This window comes from Crotalus tigris, unplaced genomic scaffold (genome assembly GCF_016545835.1).
Source record: "Crotalus tigris isolate CLP2741 ecotype Arizona unplaced genomic scaffold, ASM1654583v1 scf7180000023830.6690815, whole genome shotgun sequence".
NCBI classification, from domain to species: Eukaryota; Metazoa; Chordata; class Lepidosauria; order Squamata; family Viperidae; genus Crotalus; species Crotalus tigris.
In genome coordinates, this window is record NW_024100214.1 from 6,369,163 (window position 1) to 6,387,041 (window position 17,879).

Below are 17,879 nucleotides of genomic sequence, written 5' to 3' on the forward strand. Positions count from 1 at the left end.
CTTCCAGACAGCTGGCCTTCGCTGCAGACAAGTTGCAGCACCGTTTGCAGAATGGGACTTTTGGCGGGCTCAGCAGGGCAGAGACAGTCTGGACAATTCCTATTGGCTTTTGAAAGCCAATAGAATTAGACTCTATTCAAGAGAGTTTATTCTATTGGCTTTCAAAAGCCAATAGAATAAAAGGGAGTAGCACAGCTAAGGGAAAGGGGGAAAAAATGGCGGACTGCGTTGTTTGGAGACCCCCATGAAATGGTCGTTCGACCCCAAATGGGGTTGTGACCCACAGGTTGAGAACCGCTGATTTAAAGCAATGGGTTGCATGTAGCAAAAGCCTCCCTTGGCTGGAAAGATGCCTTCAATTACCACAGGTTGAGAACCGCTGCTCTAGAATATCATCCCTCTGGAGAGCAGAAGGGGCCTGACTGTTTTGGCGTTCCACAAAGCCTTGAAGGTTTGGTTCTCTGCTCAAGCCTGGGGCCCCATGTGTGTGTGTCATACAGTCAGTTTTCTGGTTGTTTTGATTGCGTGATTTTGTTTTGCCCTTGGCTGCTATGTACATTTTGTTAACCCCACCTAGAACCACATTTTTAAAATGGGTGGCTATATGAATCAAAATGAATAAGATAAAACTAAAACAAAAATAAGGCTGTTAAAAGCTTTAGACTCACCTGTTTTCTTTGCCGTTAAGGATCCATCTCTGTTAATCACCACATCAGAACCACTCATCATCAGGAGGCTCTGTCCAGTCAGGATGCTCCCCAACAAGTCGGGCACGGAGGCTGGCTCAGCTTCTGGCTCAGGTATCAAGGCAGGAACGCCCCTCCTATAAATCAGAGAGTTTTGTATTGCACAGAAGTACGCCAATTGCATCAGCTTAGGACATTAGCTTTTCTTAGAAGTTCAGAAGTATAGTCTATGAACTCAGCACAATGATATGGTTTTACACCAGCAGCACTTATTTTAAATTACTGCTGCCCACTCTTTCTAAAAAAAAAAAAAAAAGCAGCACAAAAAATGAAATAAAACAATTATGATAAGGAAATAAAAGGTCAGGTACAGTTTTTTTCTAGAGACCGCTGAAAGGAAAGACTTGGAAAAAATGCAATATTTAACACATAATTCCATGCAAGTTTAGCTACAGACTGGAAGAAGGACAAGAAAATGAAAATCCTGAAAGGTCTGGAGATGAGCAACATGTGTTTCCGGGGACTGGGGGAGATCTCAGACTCTGAATGGGGTAAGCACTGATTCGGAAGGGGCAAGCGCAGAGCAGGCTGGAGTTCTCTTCCCTTTCATCAGAACCCAATTGGCCTCAGCTATCTGGCACGCATTTCAGCAATTGGCCCATGAAGTGCAATCTTTTCTAGGCAATAATGGCCTAGTAGTTAAAGTAGTCTATCTTCTACTAACCAGGTTCATTGTTAGACTGCTGCAATGCATGTTACGTAGGGCTGACCTTGAAGACAAACTGAAAATGCAGCTGGTGGAAAATGCAGAAAAGGCTTCTTCTTTGAAACATTTACCAGAGACCATGTAACCCAGATTTTAAAGGAACACACAGTGTGCTCTGTAACAAACTCATCTTCAAATTGGTATTGGGTTTCCTGCCTGAGCAGGGGGTTGGACTAGATGATCTCCAAGGTCCCTTCCAACTTTTATTTTTATTATTATTATTGAGGATCATCGCACAGTCAGCCAGATGCTCAGACTGGATTTGGCATTTTTGTCTAGCTATCAAGTCCTTACCAAGGACCTGGGATAGGCAGATGTGGATGTTTGATGGTATTAGAGATATCGTCGCAGGATGGAGGCGGTTCCTAGTAAGGCCGCCTTTTGCAATTGACTAATGGCGAATTTGTCAATGCCAATGGTGTTCAAGTGGTGCTCCAGTTGTTTTGGGATTGCACCCAAGGTGCCTATGCCTATTACTATGCCTATTACTAACCCTGCTTGCCTTTGCCACAATCTTTCTATTTCTATTAGTAGGTCTTTGTTTATTATTATTATTACTATTACTATTATTATTATTAGTCTGAGATTAGTATGTTATATGAGGATGCAGAAGTGGGCCTTACTTGCTCCAGATTTTGAACAGGTAGTCGACTTAGACAGTTCGTTTAGTGACCGTTCGAAGTTACAACAGCACTGAAAAAAGTAACTTATGATTGGGTTTTTGTCACACGACCGTTGTAGCATTCCCATGGTCACATGATTAAAATTCAGATGTTTGGCAACTGACTCATGTTTATGACGGTTGCAGTGTCCTAGGGTCATGTGATCAGCTTTTGTGACCATCTGACAAGCAAGTCAACGGGGAAGCCAGATTCAGTTAACAACTGCATGACTAACTTAACAATTGCAGTGATTCGTTTAACAACTGTGGCAAGAAAGGTTGTAAAATGGGCAAAACTCACTTAACAAATGTCTTGCTTAGCAACAGAAATTTTGGGCTCAATTGTGGCCATAAGTCGAGGACCGCCTGTATTGTCTTTCCTCCTGAAGCTAAGCTATCACTTATACTGTTTTTTTTTCAATGACAAGTGAAGTCTTACCTTTTATCCATGCATTTGGGCTTTAGCTAGTGAATTATATGTCCAAGTAAGTACAACGATTAGGAACAACCAAATGTAAAAAGAAAAAGCCACAATTCCTTGAGCTGTGTTGCAAATTTAAGAATTTAATATAAGTGTCAGATATAACGCTTCAGTTTTTAAAAAAAAATAATTGCAAAATGGGCTTTTAAATTATAACATATAGCATAACACAATCTAAGACACGTCCCATTCCTCATGAAGAGAAACAAGTGGAAAAGAAATAGCAAAAATAGCAATATGTGGAAAGGAAGAAAAAACAAAGGAGAAACAAATCTTAGAATGACTGGAGCTTTTTCTTTCTTTCAAAATGAGTATTTGCTTGGAATTGGCAAATGAAATACTGTATATATCTTCAAGTTTATACCCCCCATTTTGATTAACAAGTGATCCTAAAAATCTACAATGGAGCACATTAAATCCTCCTCTCTATACAAATGTTTCTGAACCTTGAGATCACACACAGGCCCAGCTTTGTATTCTTTGCTAGAAATAAAATGAACTCAGAGCATACAAGATTTTCTTTCTTTCTTTTTTTTTTTGCAGTGCCACCTACATTATGGCAAGCCCTGCCCAATTAATTTGCCCTGCCTACGGTAGCTTGTCTTTTTCAGTAAATAATTAAAACCTGCTATTTAACAGGATTGTTTGAGTACTATTTTGACTGAGCGGTTTCAGGAAAAGATAGGAAATTTGTGTTAACTTCATGGGATCATCTCAGAACATATCGACAGGCAGAATGGGAGGAGGTGATATTAGTCCATCCTTCTTCCCTCTCTCTTCCCCAGCAGCAACTCTCCCACTGATCTGTGATTCACACCACACAGTAAGATGAATGGAGAAACCTGAGAGCATGACTCCTATTCAGCAAACAGCAAAACTGCACCAGATCAAAAGCTTCCTGGTAATTGAAGGCATCTTTCCAGCCAAGGGAGGCTTTTGCTACATGCAACCCATTGCTTTAAATCAGCGGTTCTCAACCTGTGGGTCACAACCCCATTTGGGGTCGAACGACCATTTCATGGGGGTCTCCAAACAACGCAGTCCGCCATTTTTTCCCCCTTTTCCTTAGCTGTGCTACTCCCTTTTATTCTATTGGCTTTTGAAAGCCAATAGAATAAACTCTCTTGAATAGAGTCTAATTCTATTGGCTTTCAAAAGCCAATAGGAATTGTCCAGGCTGTCTCTGCCCTGCTGAGCCCGCCAAAAGTCCCATTCTGCAAACGGTGCTGCAAGTTGTCTGCAGCGAAGGCGAGCTGTCTGGAAGTTCCCACCCCTCCCTGCTGAGCAACTACTAAAAATGTAAGTAAAAGGGGTGGGAGGTGGGAGGCCGGCGGGCGCAGGGAGGGTTGCTGGCGTGCGTGGGGCCCGGCGGGTGCTTTACCTCCCTTGGGCTGGGCCAGCTGGTGGCCCAGCCGGTGGTCGTCCTGCACCGTCACTGCCCCCTGCCAGCTATGCCTCGGCCGGCGCAGGGGGCGGCACCATGCATGCGCGGCGCTCCCAGGCAGGGAAAGTCCTCGACTTACAACCAGTTGGGTAGTCCTTGACTTACGACCGGTTCGGGGGGGGGGTTCGCGGCATTAAAAAGGTTGAGAACCACTGCTTTAAATTATCTTGCCATTTTGTCACTAGGAATATTTCTTGAAAATGCAGGAGTAATGAAAGGCCACTATGTAAATGCTAGATAGGCACTCACTTTGAACAAGTGACATCTAAAACTATCCAGGTGGGTCTTGCTTACTGATCACATTTAGCAACCACTCAAAGCTATAATGGCACTGAAAATGTTAATTTTATGATCAATCTTTGCATCACAGCATTCCAGAGATCACGACTGGCATTGAGTGCTTTGTAGGTGCGCATTTATGACCACTGTAGTGTCCACAGTCATGTGATCACCATTTGTGTGCTTAGCAACTGGGTGGCAATAAGCAAAGTGAGTGAAGAAAGCAAGATTGCAAGACACGTGATATCTTGCTTAACAGTCGCATGTGATTTGTTTAACAACCCCAGTGGAAGTGAGTTCATGAGTCCATCATGGTCACGTGATGTTTTGCTTACCCACCCTGGTGCTTAGCAAGAGTTACTAGTTTTAATTGTGGTCACTAATTGAGGTCACTACCTGTATTTCTACTTTTTTTTTAAAAAAAAGAAATACCCTGCATCCAAGAACTTAATTCGGAAGGACAGCTTACAAATTTATATGTAAACCGATAAAACCGTATGTTCAGCTAAAGTTCAACGCATATTTTGAAAAACAAAACAAAACCCAATGAATTGCTCCCACGTTGGAATGTCATGGTGGCATTCCCACTGGTGCCATTTTGGTTTCACCTTACCTGCAGAAACTCACCTTCAACTTGCCTTCTTTGGAGGTTAACATTTGGCTGCATTCCTGCTCTTTAGTAGATTCTCCCCTAAATCTCAATGAGCTTTGGCCCTCTGGCTCTAGAGGAGACATCTCAGTGTACTCGGCTTACAGGATGGCTCCTAATAAAAAGGAAGCAGAAAGCTCCCTAAACTTTAAAGCACATTTATTAATAGTAATAGTATTTTACAGGCATGGATCCACAGGACAGAAACTTCTTTTTATTTTATCATTCTTGGGGAGAGGAGCAGGAATCCAGCCAAATGACCCTCTTCAAATCCTAAACATGGAAACTATTTCTTATATGCAAATTTACCAGTCAAAACTTTAGGATCCTTTCTCTCTTTCTCACCTTCTACTACTTATTTCACAGCAGTCTTATGATAGAAATATGGGGGGGGGGGAAGAGGAGACTGAAAAGAAGGCCAGATACAATAAATAATACCAAGTAATTTAAAAAAAAGAAATCTGGCTTATTCAATATCACTGAAGAACTGTAAATTAGCTACTTTTACTGACGTGTTGAAGGAAAAAAGAGCCACATATCACATATCACAAAGCTCTTCCTCAAATATGTCTTCTAGTATTCCTGATATGGAAAACTGACTTCACTGACTCCCATACTGACTGTGGACAGGAAAGAATAGTAAGCATGATTGCTTCTCATTAGATCTAGTTTGCTTCTATCTGAATTCCTATAAATATCATCATAATATCCAAACTCTCTCTTCAAAGCTGGTTGGCAGAGAGCAACCTTTGCCAACACGGCGTCTTCAACTGCAACTCTGCTGGCTTGGATTTGGGATACAAATGTAATTACGTTGAAAAAAAACATTCCAAGAATGGCTCGGGACCACAAATTCTGGCATTGCTGGATGACTTACAACTCCCCTTTTATCCTCCTAACCAAAAGTGAAAGATTTCAAGTAGGGTAGCAAAGATCCAGAATCTGAACTCTTCGCTTTGAGCCTTCAAGATCTACGATGCCATTTCTCTTATTGCTATATTCTCAAACTCTTCCTTAAAACCCAGTTTTCTACAATTGATTTGTCACAATCAATCTCCACTGTAGCTACGTTTAAGCAATTCATAAATTACTTTAAGATGATATTGATACATTTCACATTAAAAAAATGATCAGGTACTTCCTCTGATTACCCCATGACTTTTATCCCCCTGTAAGCCAGTTGGAAGCTCTTTTAAAGCAGGGACCTATTTTCTCTTTTTCTAAGAAGAACCAAAGACATATCTAATAATAATATCTAATATAACAGTTTTTGGTTGATGATATAAAACTGTCTCATTCATTCCTCCAAAACTTAAAGTAGCCCCCCTTTTGCCCTTTCCTTTCATACCCCTAAGTAATCGTCCTGTTTGGCCAAATCCCCAATCCCTGACTTAGTCTCCAACTGCAAAAGAACACCCAGAGCCAACATTCCTTCTCATATGCCTGTTAAAGGAACAGGGTCACTATTTAAAATGAAGTAAACAAGTTGCATCCTACAAACTCATCACTAGAAGCAGTTACTCTAAAGATCTATAGGTAACTCAGGAGTTTGTGACTGGCTGTGCTACTGTTTTATTTTATAGATTGCTTAACTTTTGCTTAACTTTCTTATAACATGCTTGGTATTTAACTCTGGCCTAAATAAGCAAACATTAAAAAAAAGGGAAATGTTAATAAATATAGGTAGTCGTAGACTTACAACCGTTCACTTAGTGACCGTTCAAAGTTACAACAGCACTGGAAAAAGTGACTTATGGCTGTTTAACACTTACATCCTCTGAAGCATCCCCAGGGTCATGTGATCAAAATTCAGTTACTCGGCAACTGGCATGTATTTATGACGGTTGCAGTGTCCTGCAATCATGTGATCAGCTTTTGTGACCTTCTGACAAAGCCAATGGAGGAAGCCGGATTCACTTAACAACCGTGTTGCTAACTAATAACTGCAGCGATTCATTTAACAACGGTGGCAAGAAAGGTCATAGAGTGGGGTGAAACTCACTTAACAAGTGCCTTGCTTCGCAATGGAAATTTTGGGCTCAATTGTGGTTGTAAGTTGAGGACTACCTGTATGCAGAAGTATGCTTACACAAGAACAAAAACATTTCCTTTACACTTTCTATTATAAATCAAGAAACAAAAATGCTTATAGTGGAATGCAGTTTAAATTCAATTTAAAATAGAATTGAGAGAAAGAGACGTATATACTAACCATGGGTTGTTTGAAGATGGTTTGTTAAACAACCCATGGTTTGTTTCCCCAGTATACGGAGTCAAAAACTATGGCTTATAAACAAGATTCATGCATCACACAAAGCTACCTTCTGGCTTAGTTGATTCCTCTAAAAGAGCAATCTACTTTCTGGGTCTATAAATCTGATTTGTAACATTTCTTCCATCCCCATTCCTCTTCCTCACTCCCACACACCAAAAAAAGGAATAGGACTTTGCCTTTGCCTTCCTCAGCTTTCTCCATCAAAACAGAGGACGGTGATAACAATGTCCTCCAGAAATACACATTGTACCTTTTTGTGTACAACAGAAAAATATTTCCTGCATTTTTAGGACATATTCCCCAGGCTGCAAACAGAATTGCCTCCCTCTGGCCATCAATTGTTTCATATTGTTTTGAGTACGTATAAGATTTTTTATAGAAGAATACCATTTCTTAAATTACATTTATTTCAACTACCATAGCTTCCATATATTGAAAAAAACTATTAAATGTTTTCATATTGCCAAAAAACACAAAGATAGTATATACGCATATATGTATCTAAACATTAACCATATATTAACATTGAAAATGATCACCAAGGCACACAATGAATATTTTCATTTTGTTAAATTCAATTTTAGTGCAGACACATTAAGCATTTTTTAAAGAGAAAGCAGACAGAATTGTGAAACCAGTACTTCTCAACTAATTCTAAAGCCATACATGCATGTACAAAATAAAGTCAAAAAGATCAACTTTGGCTATTCTCTCAGGAAATTCACTTTTTAATTAAATATTCTTTATTTTCAGTATTTTTAAAAATACTTTTAATTAAATATTCTGAGCTTACCACACGTATTTTTCATTCACTTTATGTCCAATCTTTAATTCAGGCATGTAGACTGCTTTCTCCTATTTTTTCCCCCAATCCAACACAATTTGTGTGATCAGTTAGGCTAAAGGAGAATGACTGGCCCAAAGTTACCCAATGGGCTTCTGTAACTGAGGGTGGACTAGATCCTGGGTTTATTTTCTCTTACTCAACACTTCAATCATTACATCACACTGGCTTTTCCCAATATTCTTGGAAGTATATGTTTTTTAACTTGAAGATCCTATGAAGAGAGAGTTTACAACGGGACCCTAAACTCTTTATGTCAAACAGGCTTTTATCCTGGAAGATAAGCTGCTATCAAGAAGCACAATATATCCAACTGTGAGAGATATTAGTATTGCACTACTTCCTCATTACTTTCTTCTTGATTCAGAATTCATGGAAAATGTTCCTTTTGTAATATTAGCTACGATATGTCAATTCTTCCTTTATACTGTTTGTGATTTTTTTTTCAGCAGAAGAAAAATGGAAAGAAATCATCCATATCTTATCCAAAGACGATTAACCATCAAGACTGTCAAGGTATATGTTCTGTTTATATCACCTGCACTGGAGGGAAGGGTAGCTTTTTGACATGGCAAGCAAAGAAACCATAAGAGATCGCCAGGCAGAAGAAAACTTTGTCAGAAAGCTCAAGCAAGTACTTTATACAAGAAAGCATCTTCTCTGACTAGTCTTACCCTGGGAGCCCAACAGCCACTGGCCTAGCAACAGGGCGATGCGATCTAAGTGCTGACTGGGAAAGAATTCTTCTTTTGATGCTCACTGGTGAGGCTGGGTTAGCAACAGGAAGCTCTTCATTGCTAAAGAGAGAAAAACTCAAAAATCACTGAAAATGTCCAATCATACCTCAGCTTTATCTATTATTATTATTATTATTATTATTATTATTATTATTATTATTATTATTATTATTTATTATCATTATTATGGTGGGTTCCACAGTCAGCCAGATGTTTAGACAGGATTTGGCATTTTGGTCCACCTTCCCAAGTCCTTCCCAAGACATTATTGTTTGACGCTGTTAAAGGAATTGTTGTAGCATGTTTAAGCTATTCTTAGCAGAGCTGCCTTTTCCATTTGCACGACGGTGACTGCCAACGCCAAAGGTGTTCAAGTGATTCTATTATTATTATTATAAAAATAATTAGATGTGAAATGTTTGAAATTGAGAGAAAGCATACATGCAATGCATTAATTTCTCTTGAGTAAATGTCATGATCTACTTTGGCACTAGACCCAATTTTTTTCCTTTACTGGTAAGATCAATGCAACATGCAATCGGTGCTGTATTAGCAGTAAGTATTTAAAAAGACACAAATAGTTCTAAGAAATGTCAAAATTGCCATAAGGAATAGATTACACTTTTTTTTAAGAGTCCCAAATAGGAATGTACACAATTTAACATTTAGAGAGTGAAACATTCTGGAAAACTCTAGAACACATTATTTCTTCTCTGGCATACTGACTGAGCTATTTATGAGTTATGTCCGTTTTCTAGAAGTTAATTTTCTGAACAAAATATAGCTTATGGTGTTCCGGACATAGTGTTTTGATAAAACAGGTCTGCTTCAAGGAGGGAACATCAAACTGCTTCCAGTTGGAGAATTAATTTCTAGAAAATTATCAGATTATCCCTAGAATGGTCATACTAGCAAGGCCCAGGCAGGAAATGGAACATTCCAGAGGTTTTCAGTTTCAAGCAAAACAAAATGAGAAAACCCATTACATAAGCGGTATATGAAACATTTAACCTGTTATGTTAAGACAAAGAAAAAAAATTCAAGAGGAAAAAGATACCAAGTAAAATATGAGGGGAGCATCAGTATGAGGTTCTCAAAGGAAGACAAGCAAATTTGTAATATACTCAGACTTGAAATATGTACCACTGAAAATATCAATATACACAAAAGAAGAGATACAGAGCCGTGATTAGAATGCAATACAGATAGTCCTCGAGGTACAAACTTAATGGAGCCTATCCATTAGGATCATAAGTCAAAAAATTTGTCAAATGAATCAGACTCAATTTTACATTTTTTTTTTAAAAAAAAACCTGCCGGCTCATAACTTGAACAGCCCAGACAAGTCACAAAATTAAAAATGGTTGCCACTCCAGCAGTGACTGAATCCAAGTCACATGGTTACAGAGGCCTCTTTTTGGTCGCAGTTTTGAATTTCTAATGTAACTACCCTTTCTGAATAAATTCATTTTTATGAAAACTCGCTAAATGAACGTCCGTACCTGGGGGATTACCTGTACTTCAGGGAAACTCGCTGCTCACTCTAGCAGTTTGATTCTGAATGGCTCAAGGTTGACTCAGCCTTCTACCCTCCCGAGGTCGGTAAAATGAGGCCCAGATTGTTGGGGGCCAATATGCTGATTCTGTAAACTGCTTAGAGAGGCTGTAAAGCACTGTGAAGCAGTATATAAGCTTAAGTGCTATTGCTAGTGTTACAGTCAGATGTCATGCTGGAATTTGGGCAACCTCAATTGTTCTTTAAAGAGAGATGGTTTCTGGTTTCTTTAAACATTCTCTTCTTCCCATTTATCTTATGCTTACCTGTTGTATGGATCTAGTTCAAAGGGATCCCCAAAGACAGAGAGGGAGGCAGCTCCAATATCAGCTCTCATAAGCCCAAGCGATGGTTCTATCGGCTTGCAGACGGAAGGGAATGAAGTACCATGTATAGGCTTGCCAAGATGAAGGGTTTTTGCTATTCGAGAACGAGCTGTCACCTCGGCCTTCATCTGGGTGGGATAGCAAGTTAACTAAGCTAAAAATGTCCAGTTGACTTAAGAGGCAAAACAGAAAATACACAATAGCAGCCACCAACATCCTCTAAACATTATCACTGAATTAAAAAAAAATTCCAATAAAACATGCTACTTGATTAACCAATTATATTTCTGCACTTCTGAAAACAGCATGGGAAAATACCTGGGGTTTTTTCCCCTTTCTCCTCTTTGTCCGATGCTTGCGTCTCTTAATCCAACTTCCAGTACCTTTTTTCCCAGCAGATGATTTTGTACGATGTTTTTTACTGGTGGCTTTTCTTCTCCTGCCTGAATTAAGCAAAATACAAAGATTTTAGAATTAAGTAACCACAAATGGTGTACCTCCATGCTTAAAATAATATACAACAACTAGATGTCAATTTAAATTTAAATAGCCTTATGCTTTAATGTAGAATAAATGGTAATTACAATAAAGAGATTATGCTCTGTTGCGGCTCTTATCACATTGCACATCCTAGTTGGCAATTTCAGATAGATTTTCTGCGATATCTGCATGAACGAGAAAACTTCAAGGACCCCAAAACAGGTTGTGCTCACCCCCTCAACCCCCCCATGATTCTCTTCTTTATCCACCAGTTAAATTATGATGCAAAACAAAGAACTCAACTCCAGCATTTGTTTTATTTTCAGGAATGCTTCAGTCTCTTTTAGAAAAGAAAAATGGGAGGTGATTGTGTGCACTTTTTAACTTAAAAATGTGCCAATTTCCTCAGAGAGAAGAGAAATATAAGTTGGAGCTAGAGGGAATGTTAGGGACTATTACCCCCATCACTTACACAGTGTTCTAATAGACAAAAGCTTTGTAAACAGCCACATCTCTATGGCATCCCTGCTGACGCAGGACTTGTTCTTAACATTCCCAAAACTATTTACCCAAAACTATTAGGAGGATTGAGATATCTGATCCTCTGAGTGCATTGACAATTTTATTGACTGCATAATGCAAAATATTAGCTCATGCCACATTTCACTTATTTACCAAGCAGCACAGGTTCCACGCTCCTTATACATCTGCAACCTACATTAATCTCTAATTGAATGATTTTTCTCATCAAAAGCAATTCTATGCATTAATATACGGATGCACAGATTTCATTATGTTTACGGCCATATATGGATGCTTATCAAAAGCTTCTGTATACAGGAACTGCTTTATTCTTTTCTGAGACCTACAGTCATCAAATAGAAAGTCTGCTGCTCACATGCATTTTTCAGCTGTAAAATTTTGGAAGAAAATTTTTCTACCTATTCTGTCATCCTTTAGCCATTTGCTATTTTTCCCCCAAAAAGAATGTTTTATGACAATGTTCCTTTTCGTCTTCTGTTTGTTCACATCCGCATTATTAAATGGGAGTTATTGAACTTATACTGGGGAGACACATTGTAGAACAGTGTTTCCCAAACTTGACAATTTTAAGGCATGTGGACTTCAACTCCCAGAATTCCACAGCCAGCGTTGCTGGCTGTGGAATTCTGGAAGTTGAAGTCCTTATGCCTTAAAATTGTCAAGTTTGGGAAACACTGTTGTAGAATGAAAACATTGCACAAATAATGAAGTCTACCGGGAGGGTATTTCAGTTTAAGGGCAAAGAGATCTGAGTTCAATCAGAACTGTACTGGCATGATGGGTGGATAAGTCAGGCATGTTCCTCCATGACAAGCTTCCCTAGAAAATGTGACTAAATTCCATCATTGTGATAGAATTACCTCCTTTTCGTTTTTTTCTGGTTGTGGTCCGAGGAGTTAATGGTCTCTGGTAGACAGCTGTACTCAGACCCGCTGCAACTGCCTCAATTGTTTCATCAAGAAAGGAAGACATAAGGTAGCTTGGTACATGCTAAAATCAAGATAAATGTTTATAATTACTGGTCGAAGCTAACTAATGCTAAACTCATAGATCTTACTCGAAAAGATGTAAAACCTTTCCCCTCTAACTTTTCTCCCAAATTATGTCTCCCACCAGGTGTTTCCCTCTCAATCACTCAAAGTCCTTCAGTCCAGGAAGCCATAAACTTGTCTCTACCATAAATTATTGGTAAAGCAGATAAACGGCGAAGCAGATCAATGTATCTATCATTCCATTCGGAAACACAAGTGAACGTAATGTCCTGTCCACACAGTGATTATGCTTGTGTGAAAACTATCTATCTTAAGCATTTCTTGACCTTCTGCATTTATCTGCAGGAACAAGAAAGAAGCCCAAGGCAAACAATCTCTTTCTACAATTTAACCAAAGTTACCTTTGACCATTGATGTATTTTTGCCAATAGGTCGTTTTAAAACGTTGTGGGTTTGACTGCATCATTAATTTTAGAAGTGAAGTAGCTCTGCACACTTATGTAGTATTGCAGGCATTTCATGGGGGGGGGGAGATGTAGTTCTCAACTTACGACTATTCACATAGCATTCAAAGTTGTAATGTGATCACATTTTGAGCGCTCAACAACTGGCTCACATTTACAGCTGTTTGTGTTATTCTGCAGTCATGAGACCACAATTTATGGTGGTTTGTTTTTTTTTTTTTTTTTGGCTGCTAACTGGTGTTTACTCCTGGCTTCCAGGAAAAAAATGCTGCAGACAACAGATTCACTTAATGACTGCAGTAATTTATTTAACAACCATCGCACAAAAAGGTCGTAAAATCAGGCACAATTATGTGGTGGTGACCTGCAGAATGACCAGCACAACAAGCTCAATTACAACTGCTTGTTGAGGATCTGTACCTGCCTACACACATTTAAATGAAATTATATATTTAGAAATATATTTATATATTGAATGTCTGCTGTGACACAAAGTATACGTTACCTTAGTCCTGCAAATTTTTAGCAGGCCTAGGAGCTTGAAGATTCATATGAAATCTATCCCATTCTAAAAGTACTTTAGAATATAAGGACAGAAAAGTGTGTGTGTGGGGGGGGGGAATCAGTGGAATGATTTGCTGTACAAATCTACAGAACCGGAGGAGTACTGAACACCAACACTGTATTATTTTTTTTTATTAAACTTGTACTTAATTCATTAAGACCAAAGAACTGTTACCAGAAATCTTCACCCTTCTGATTTACACACCAGAAATGATTGCCGGTATGTACCCCATTCCTTTAATATGGACAAACAGTGCTACGCTGTGTACACTTGGTCGTTAACTGGAAAGCTGTCTGAAGTCTGAAGTCCTTCAGATTAAGCAATACCTGAATTCTCTGTGCAGTTGTTATCCTATTTCGATTCACCGTTGCCCGCACACGCTCACTTTGGCGTGTTCTAGCGATAGCTCGTGTTCGGGCACTGGGGCGCAGTCGACTGGTGGTTGGGATTACATCAGCAATGAGTGAAGCAACCTCCTCTTCGCTCACCTGATCTGTTTCTTAAAAGAAGATCTGTGTCAGTGTTCAACCATCACTTGAGCACCTTTCAAGAGACCAAGAGTTACACAGTTCACAAATAAATGAGTTGATATGTACTGTAGGTATTTAGATTAACAATTTATGTTGCAACATAGTCAAACATTCAGAAAACGTGCTTGTCCAAGCAACCACTGAATTTTACTGAATTTTGCTACCATAGTAATGGTAATGCATAGGATAAATCTTTTCACGTGATTTTTCAGGCAACTATGCCTCTGTAAAATTACAGTAATGCTAAATTTAAATTCCGATAAGTTTTGTAATGGTAAAAAAGTCCTATTTTTTTATCATTCAAACTAAAAATATGTTATAAAGAAAATACTTGCCAGCCTCAGCAGGCGTAGCATTTGCAGGTGCACAGGGTGGACAGAACCATTCATCTACAGGTACCTCGCTTAAAGGCGGATTAAGGCATTCCATATGGTAACTAAAGAAAGAGTACACAAGGGATTCTTACAAAATTGTAAAAGTAGAAGAGAACACCCTGCCTTTTTGCCTATTACGCAGACTAATTCTTCACACAGAGAGTGATGTGCATGCACAATTTCCTATTCTAACCACATCGAGACATTCATTGATATGGAATTAACAAATATTCTAAGAACTAACAAAATACCCAAAATCTAAGAAACCAGTGAAAGTGTATGTTCCAATTAAAATGATCATTTATTTAACATATAACACATTTATAAGGCCTGTTAACTAGAAGCGTGCTAAGGAGAAAGATAAAATGTACTTTGAAATTCTGTGTATGAGGGCACCTCTTTAGATATTCACAACCTGTAATTGCACAGTAAGACAAGAAAGCTCACTGTGGCCTCACCCTGTCCATCTATGAGCAAGCCATCTTTGTCAAAAGATCTAACAGAAAAAGTATAATTGTATGCAAGTTAAGGACAAAGTGACCGATGATCAGAAGTCACAGTTCAAGTGTGAAGCTTATAACCAGATTCACCTGAAAGCAATTACATTTCTGCTGCAAGGTTTCCAGTTGCTTTGTGATATAGCAAAGTATCCTTGTCACTCTTCAAACATACAAATTAGGATTGACTGGGAAAATCTAAAGGAGACCTATGGTCAGGTATGTCAGCAAAAATGCAATATTGTCTATAGCAGTGATGGCGAACCTTTTAGAGACAGAGTGCCCAAACTGCAACCCAAAACCCACTTATTTATCGTAAAGTGCCAGGGCTGCATCAGCATTGTGGTGCCCTCAGCGGGGGTGGGGAGAATGGCCCACTGGGTGGGTGTGGCTGTAGTGTTCATGGTAGACTAGGTGAGCGTGGCCAGGGCCAGTCCCTCGCCATCTCTGGGGCATCCCCAGGGGGCCAAAGCCGCTTGCTCGCTCACTTCCTGCCCTGTCGCTTCCAAACACAATGTGCTTGCTACTCTGGCGAACTCTGCTGGGGCAACGGCACACGCGCCCACAGAGAGGGCTCTGAGTGCCGCCTCTGGCACCCGTGCCATAGGTTCGCCACCACTGGTCTATAGTAAAAGCAAACTAACACCCTTCAATGATATCCTATCTCAAAAAGCATTTGACAAATGTAACAATCAAGAATGATTTTTAAAGGCAAGGACTCTTTACCCTGCATCGCATCCATCACAAAGAAGCAAGCGATCTTCTCTGTCACTTCGACCACATACTTCACAAAAGGTGGGATCTTCCTCCAGACCATCTTCCTGAGATTTTGTATTCTCAACAGGAATCTAAAGAAAACATTTAAGGAAATTTTGCATTGTTCATAGCAAAGCAAGTACACTTCCTGTGGCCACAACTCATCATCTATGCTTAATTCTGTCCAAGCATGAGCTTTTTTCTATGTTCTTTCATCATGATGTCAGATTTAAGGACAGCTATCACCACATTATAAAGTTACTCTCATTGCATTTTATATGGATTTTTTTTTCTTCAAGAGTTCCTAAAGGGGAATATTAAAAAAATTCAATCTAAAACATTTTCAGTTTAAATGTCAGAATTTCCAAATTTTACTTTGTGTTCTTTCTACATAATCTTACTTGCCTATTTCTATTTCATGAATGGGTAAATGAAAGTAAATTAAACAAGGAGCAGTAAAATATTTATTGTATATATATTTCAAAAGAATTTCAAAATCAAAATCAAAAAGTACTGTAAGAACTTCATGTATATTTGAAAAAAACATTTTCACAGGAAAAAAACCATTAAACTTTACTCTGAGGCAAAGCCCATTTTATTTAACAGGAACTATGCTCAAGAATGCATAGGTTCGTGGCTAGTTGGCAACAACGCTAAACTGCTATCACTACAATAATACAGCAGTACATAGCAATCCATCTGTTAAATTCATAGTTAAGTGCAAATCTCTTTCACTATTACCTTTTATGCAGTGTGATTTAGCATTCATTATGTCCTTTCCCATCTGATTAATAATGCTTTATTGATATTTCTGCTGCAGTACAAGCCACAATGTTCTTTACTAGAACAATTTTCTCCCACGAGAAAGCACAAGCAATGAAAGCATGAGATGCGTAATACCCTCTATTCACAAAAAACCTTGCAGATGTTCATGTGAATGGCTCATGCAAATGAGGAAAAATAGTTCATAAAACTAGAAAATCATGCATTCAAAAACTGTATTATTTCAGAAAGATTAAATCCAGAAAAAGCACAGTGAACTGTGAGTTGATTACAAATGAGAAAGCAGATATAAAAAGCATTGATTATGTTTAAGCACTGAATACTCTGATTGTTGCTATTTTTAAGAAAACAAAATACCTACTTTCTTCAAAATTTCTCCATCAAAACGCACACGAACACAAATAGATTTAAAAATGATCCGATCCACTGGACAAGAGTTGGCATTCTGCAAAAAATGGGGAAAGGAGGGTGGGGTGGAAGGACAGTTTACCAGTTTCAAAAGCATCTCCATTTTTAAACAAATTAAAAAGTCATAGTTGTTCAACAGGTTACGTTCCTACTGATTGTAGCTAAGGACCTGCCTTAAAAACCTGATACTATTTTCATAGCTTAATAAGTCTGAACTGAAATAATTTTATACACATTGTCAACATTTGTTTCATTGTCACAAGACCTGGCTTTATATTTCTCAATTCTTAGTAAACCAGGGGTACCCAACCCCTGGCCCATGGCCCACTACCAGGCTGTGGCCTGTTCGCAACCAGGCCGCGTGAGTAGTGGGCCGGCACACATGTATGCTTAGCTCAATTTGCGCAAGTGGTGAGGCAGCACCCACACAAATCGACTTGTGCGAGTGGCAGGCAGAGCTCAAACACATGCATGTGTAGCTTAACTTGCACAAGTCAAGTTATATGCACATGCACACCAGCCCGCTGCTTGCGCAATTTGAGCTGCGCATGAGCACATCTGTGTGCCAGCCCGCCACTTGCACAGCCTGATTCCCTTCCTCCCCCCCCCCCGCTCGGCTGCCAAGCCGCAAGGGTTGGGGACTGCTGCACTAAACTATTTTAAGAGCAGACAGCAATTATTCATTGTAAGAATTGAAAAAGAACAATAATTAAAATAACCCAGTTCACATATATATACAAATTAGCCTTCTGGGGGAAGTTTAGAAGATCTTTAATAATTATTT

The 17,879-nt window shown here is 39.1% G+C and overlaps 1 protein-coding gene across 3 annotated transcripts in view; it reads right to left on the reverse strand.

Moving 5' to 3' along the window:
- The window catches only part of PHRF1 (PHD and ring finger domains 1), a 37,078-nt gene that overhangs the window by 9,928 nt on the left and 9,271 nt on the right, over window positions 1–17,879 (reverse strand). For 2 of the 3 annotated variants that reach the window (XM_039321916.1, XM_039321915.1), the window contains exons 5-13: window positions 17,049–17,132; window positions 15,875–15,996; window positions 14,613–14,713; window positions 14,074–14,246; window positions 12,587–12,716; window positions 11,022–11,146; window positions 10,644–10,831; window positions 8,760–8,882; window positions 669–823 (exon numbers count right to left, since the gene is read on the reverse strand). In XM_039321916.1, the coding sequence (XP_039177850.1) occupies window positions 669–823; window positions 8,760–8,882; window positions 10,644–10,831; window positions 11,022–11,146; window positions 12,587–12,716; window positions 14,074–14,246; window positions 14,613–14,713; window positions 15,875–15,996; window positions 17,049–17,132 (1,201 nt within the window). The remainder of the gene's footprint in view (window positions 1–668; window positions 824–8,759; window positions 8,883–10,643; window positions 10,832–11,021; window positions 11,147–12,586; window positions 12,717–14,073; window positions 14,247–14,612; window positions 14,714–15,874; window positions 15,997–17,048; window positions 17,133–17,879) is intronic. The other variant, XM_039321917.1, reaches the window with a different exon arrangement.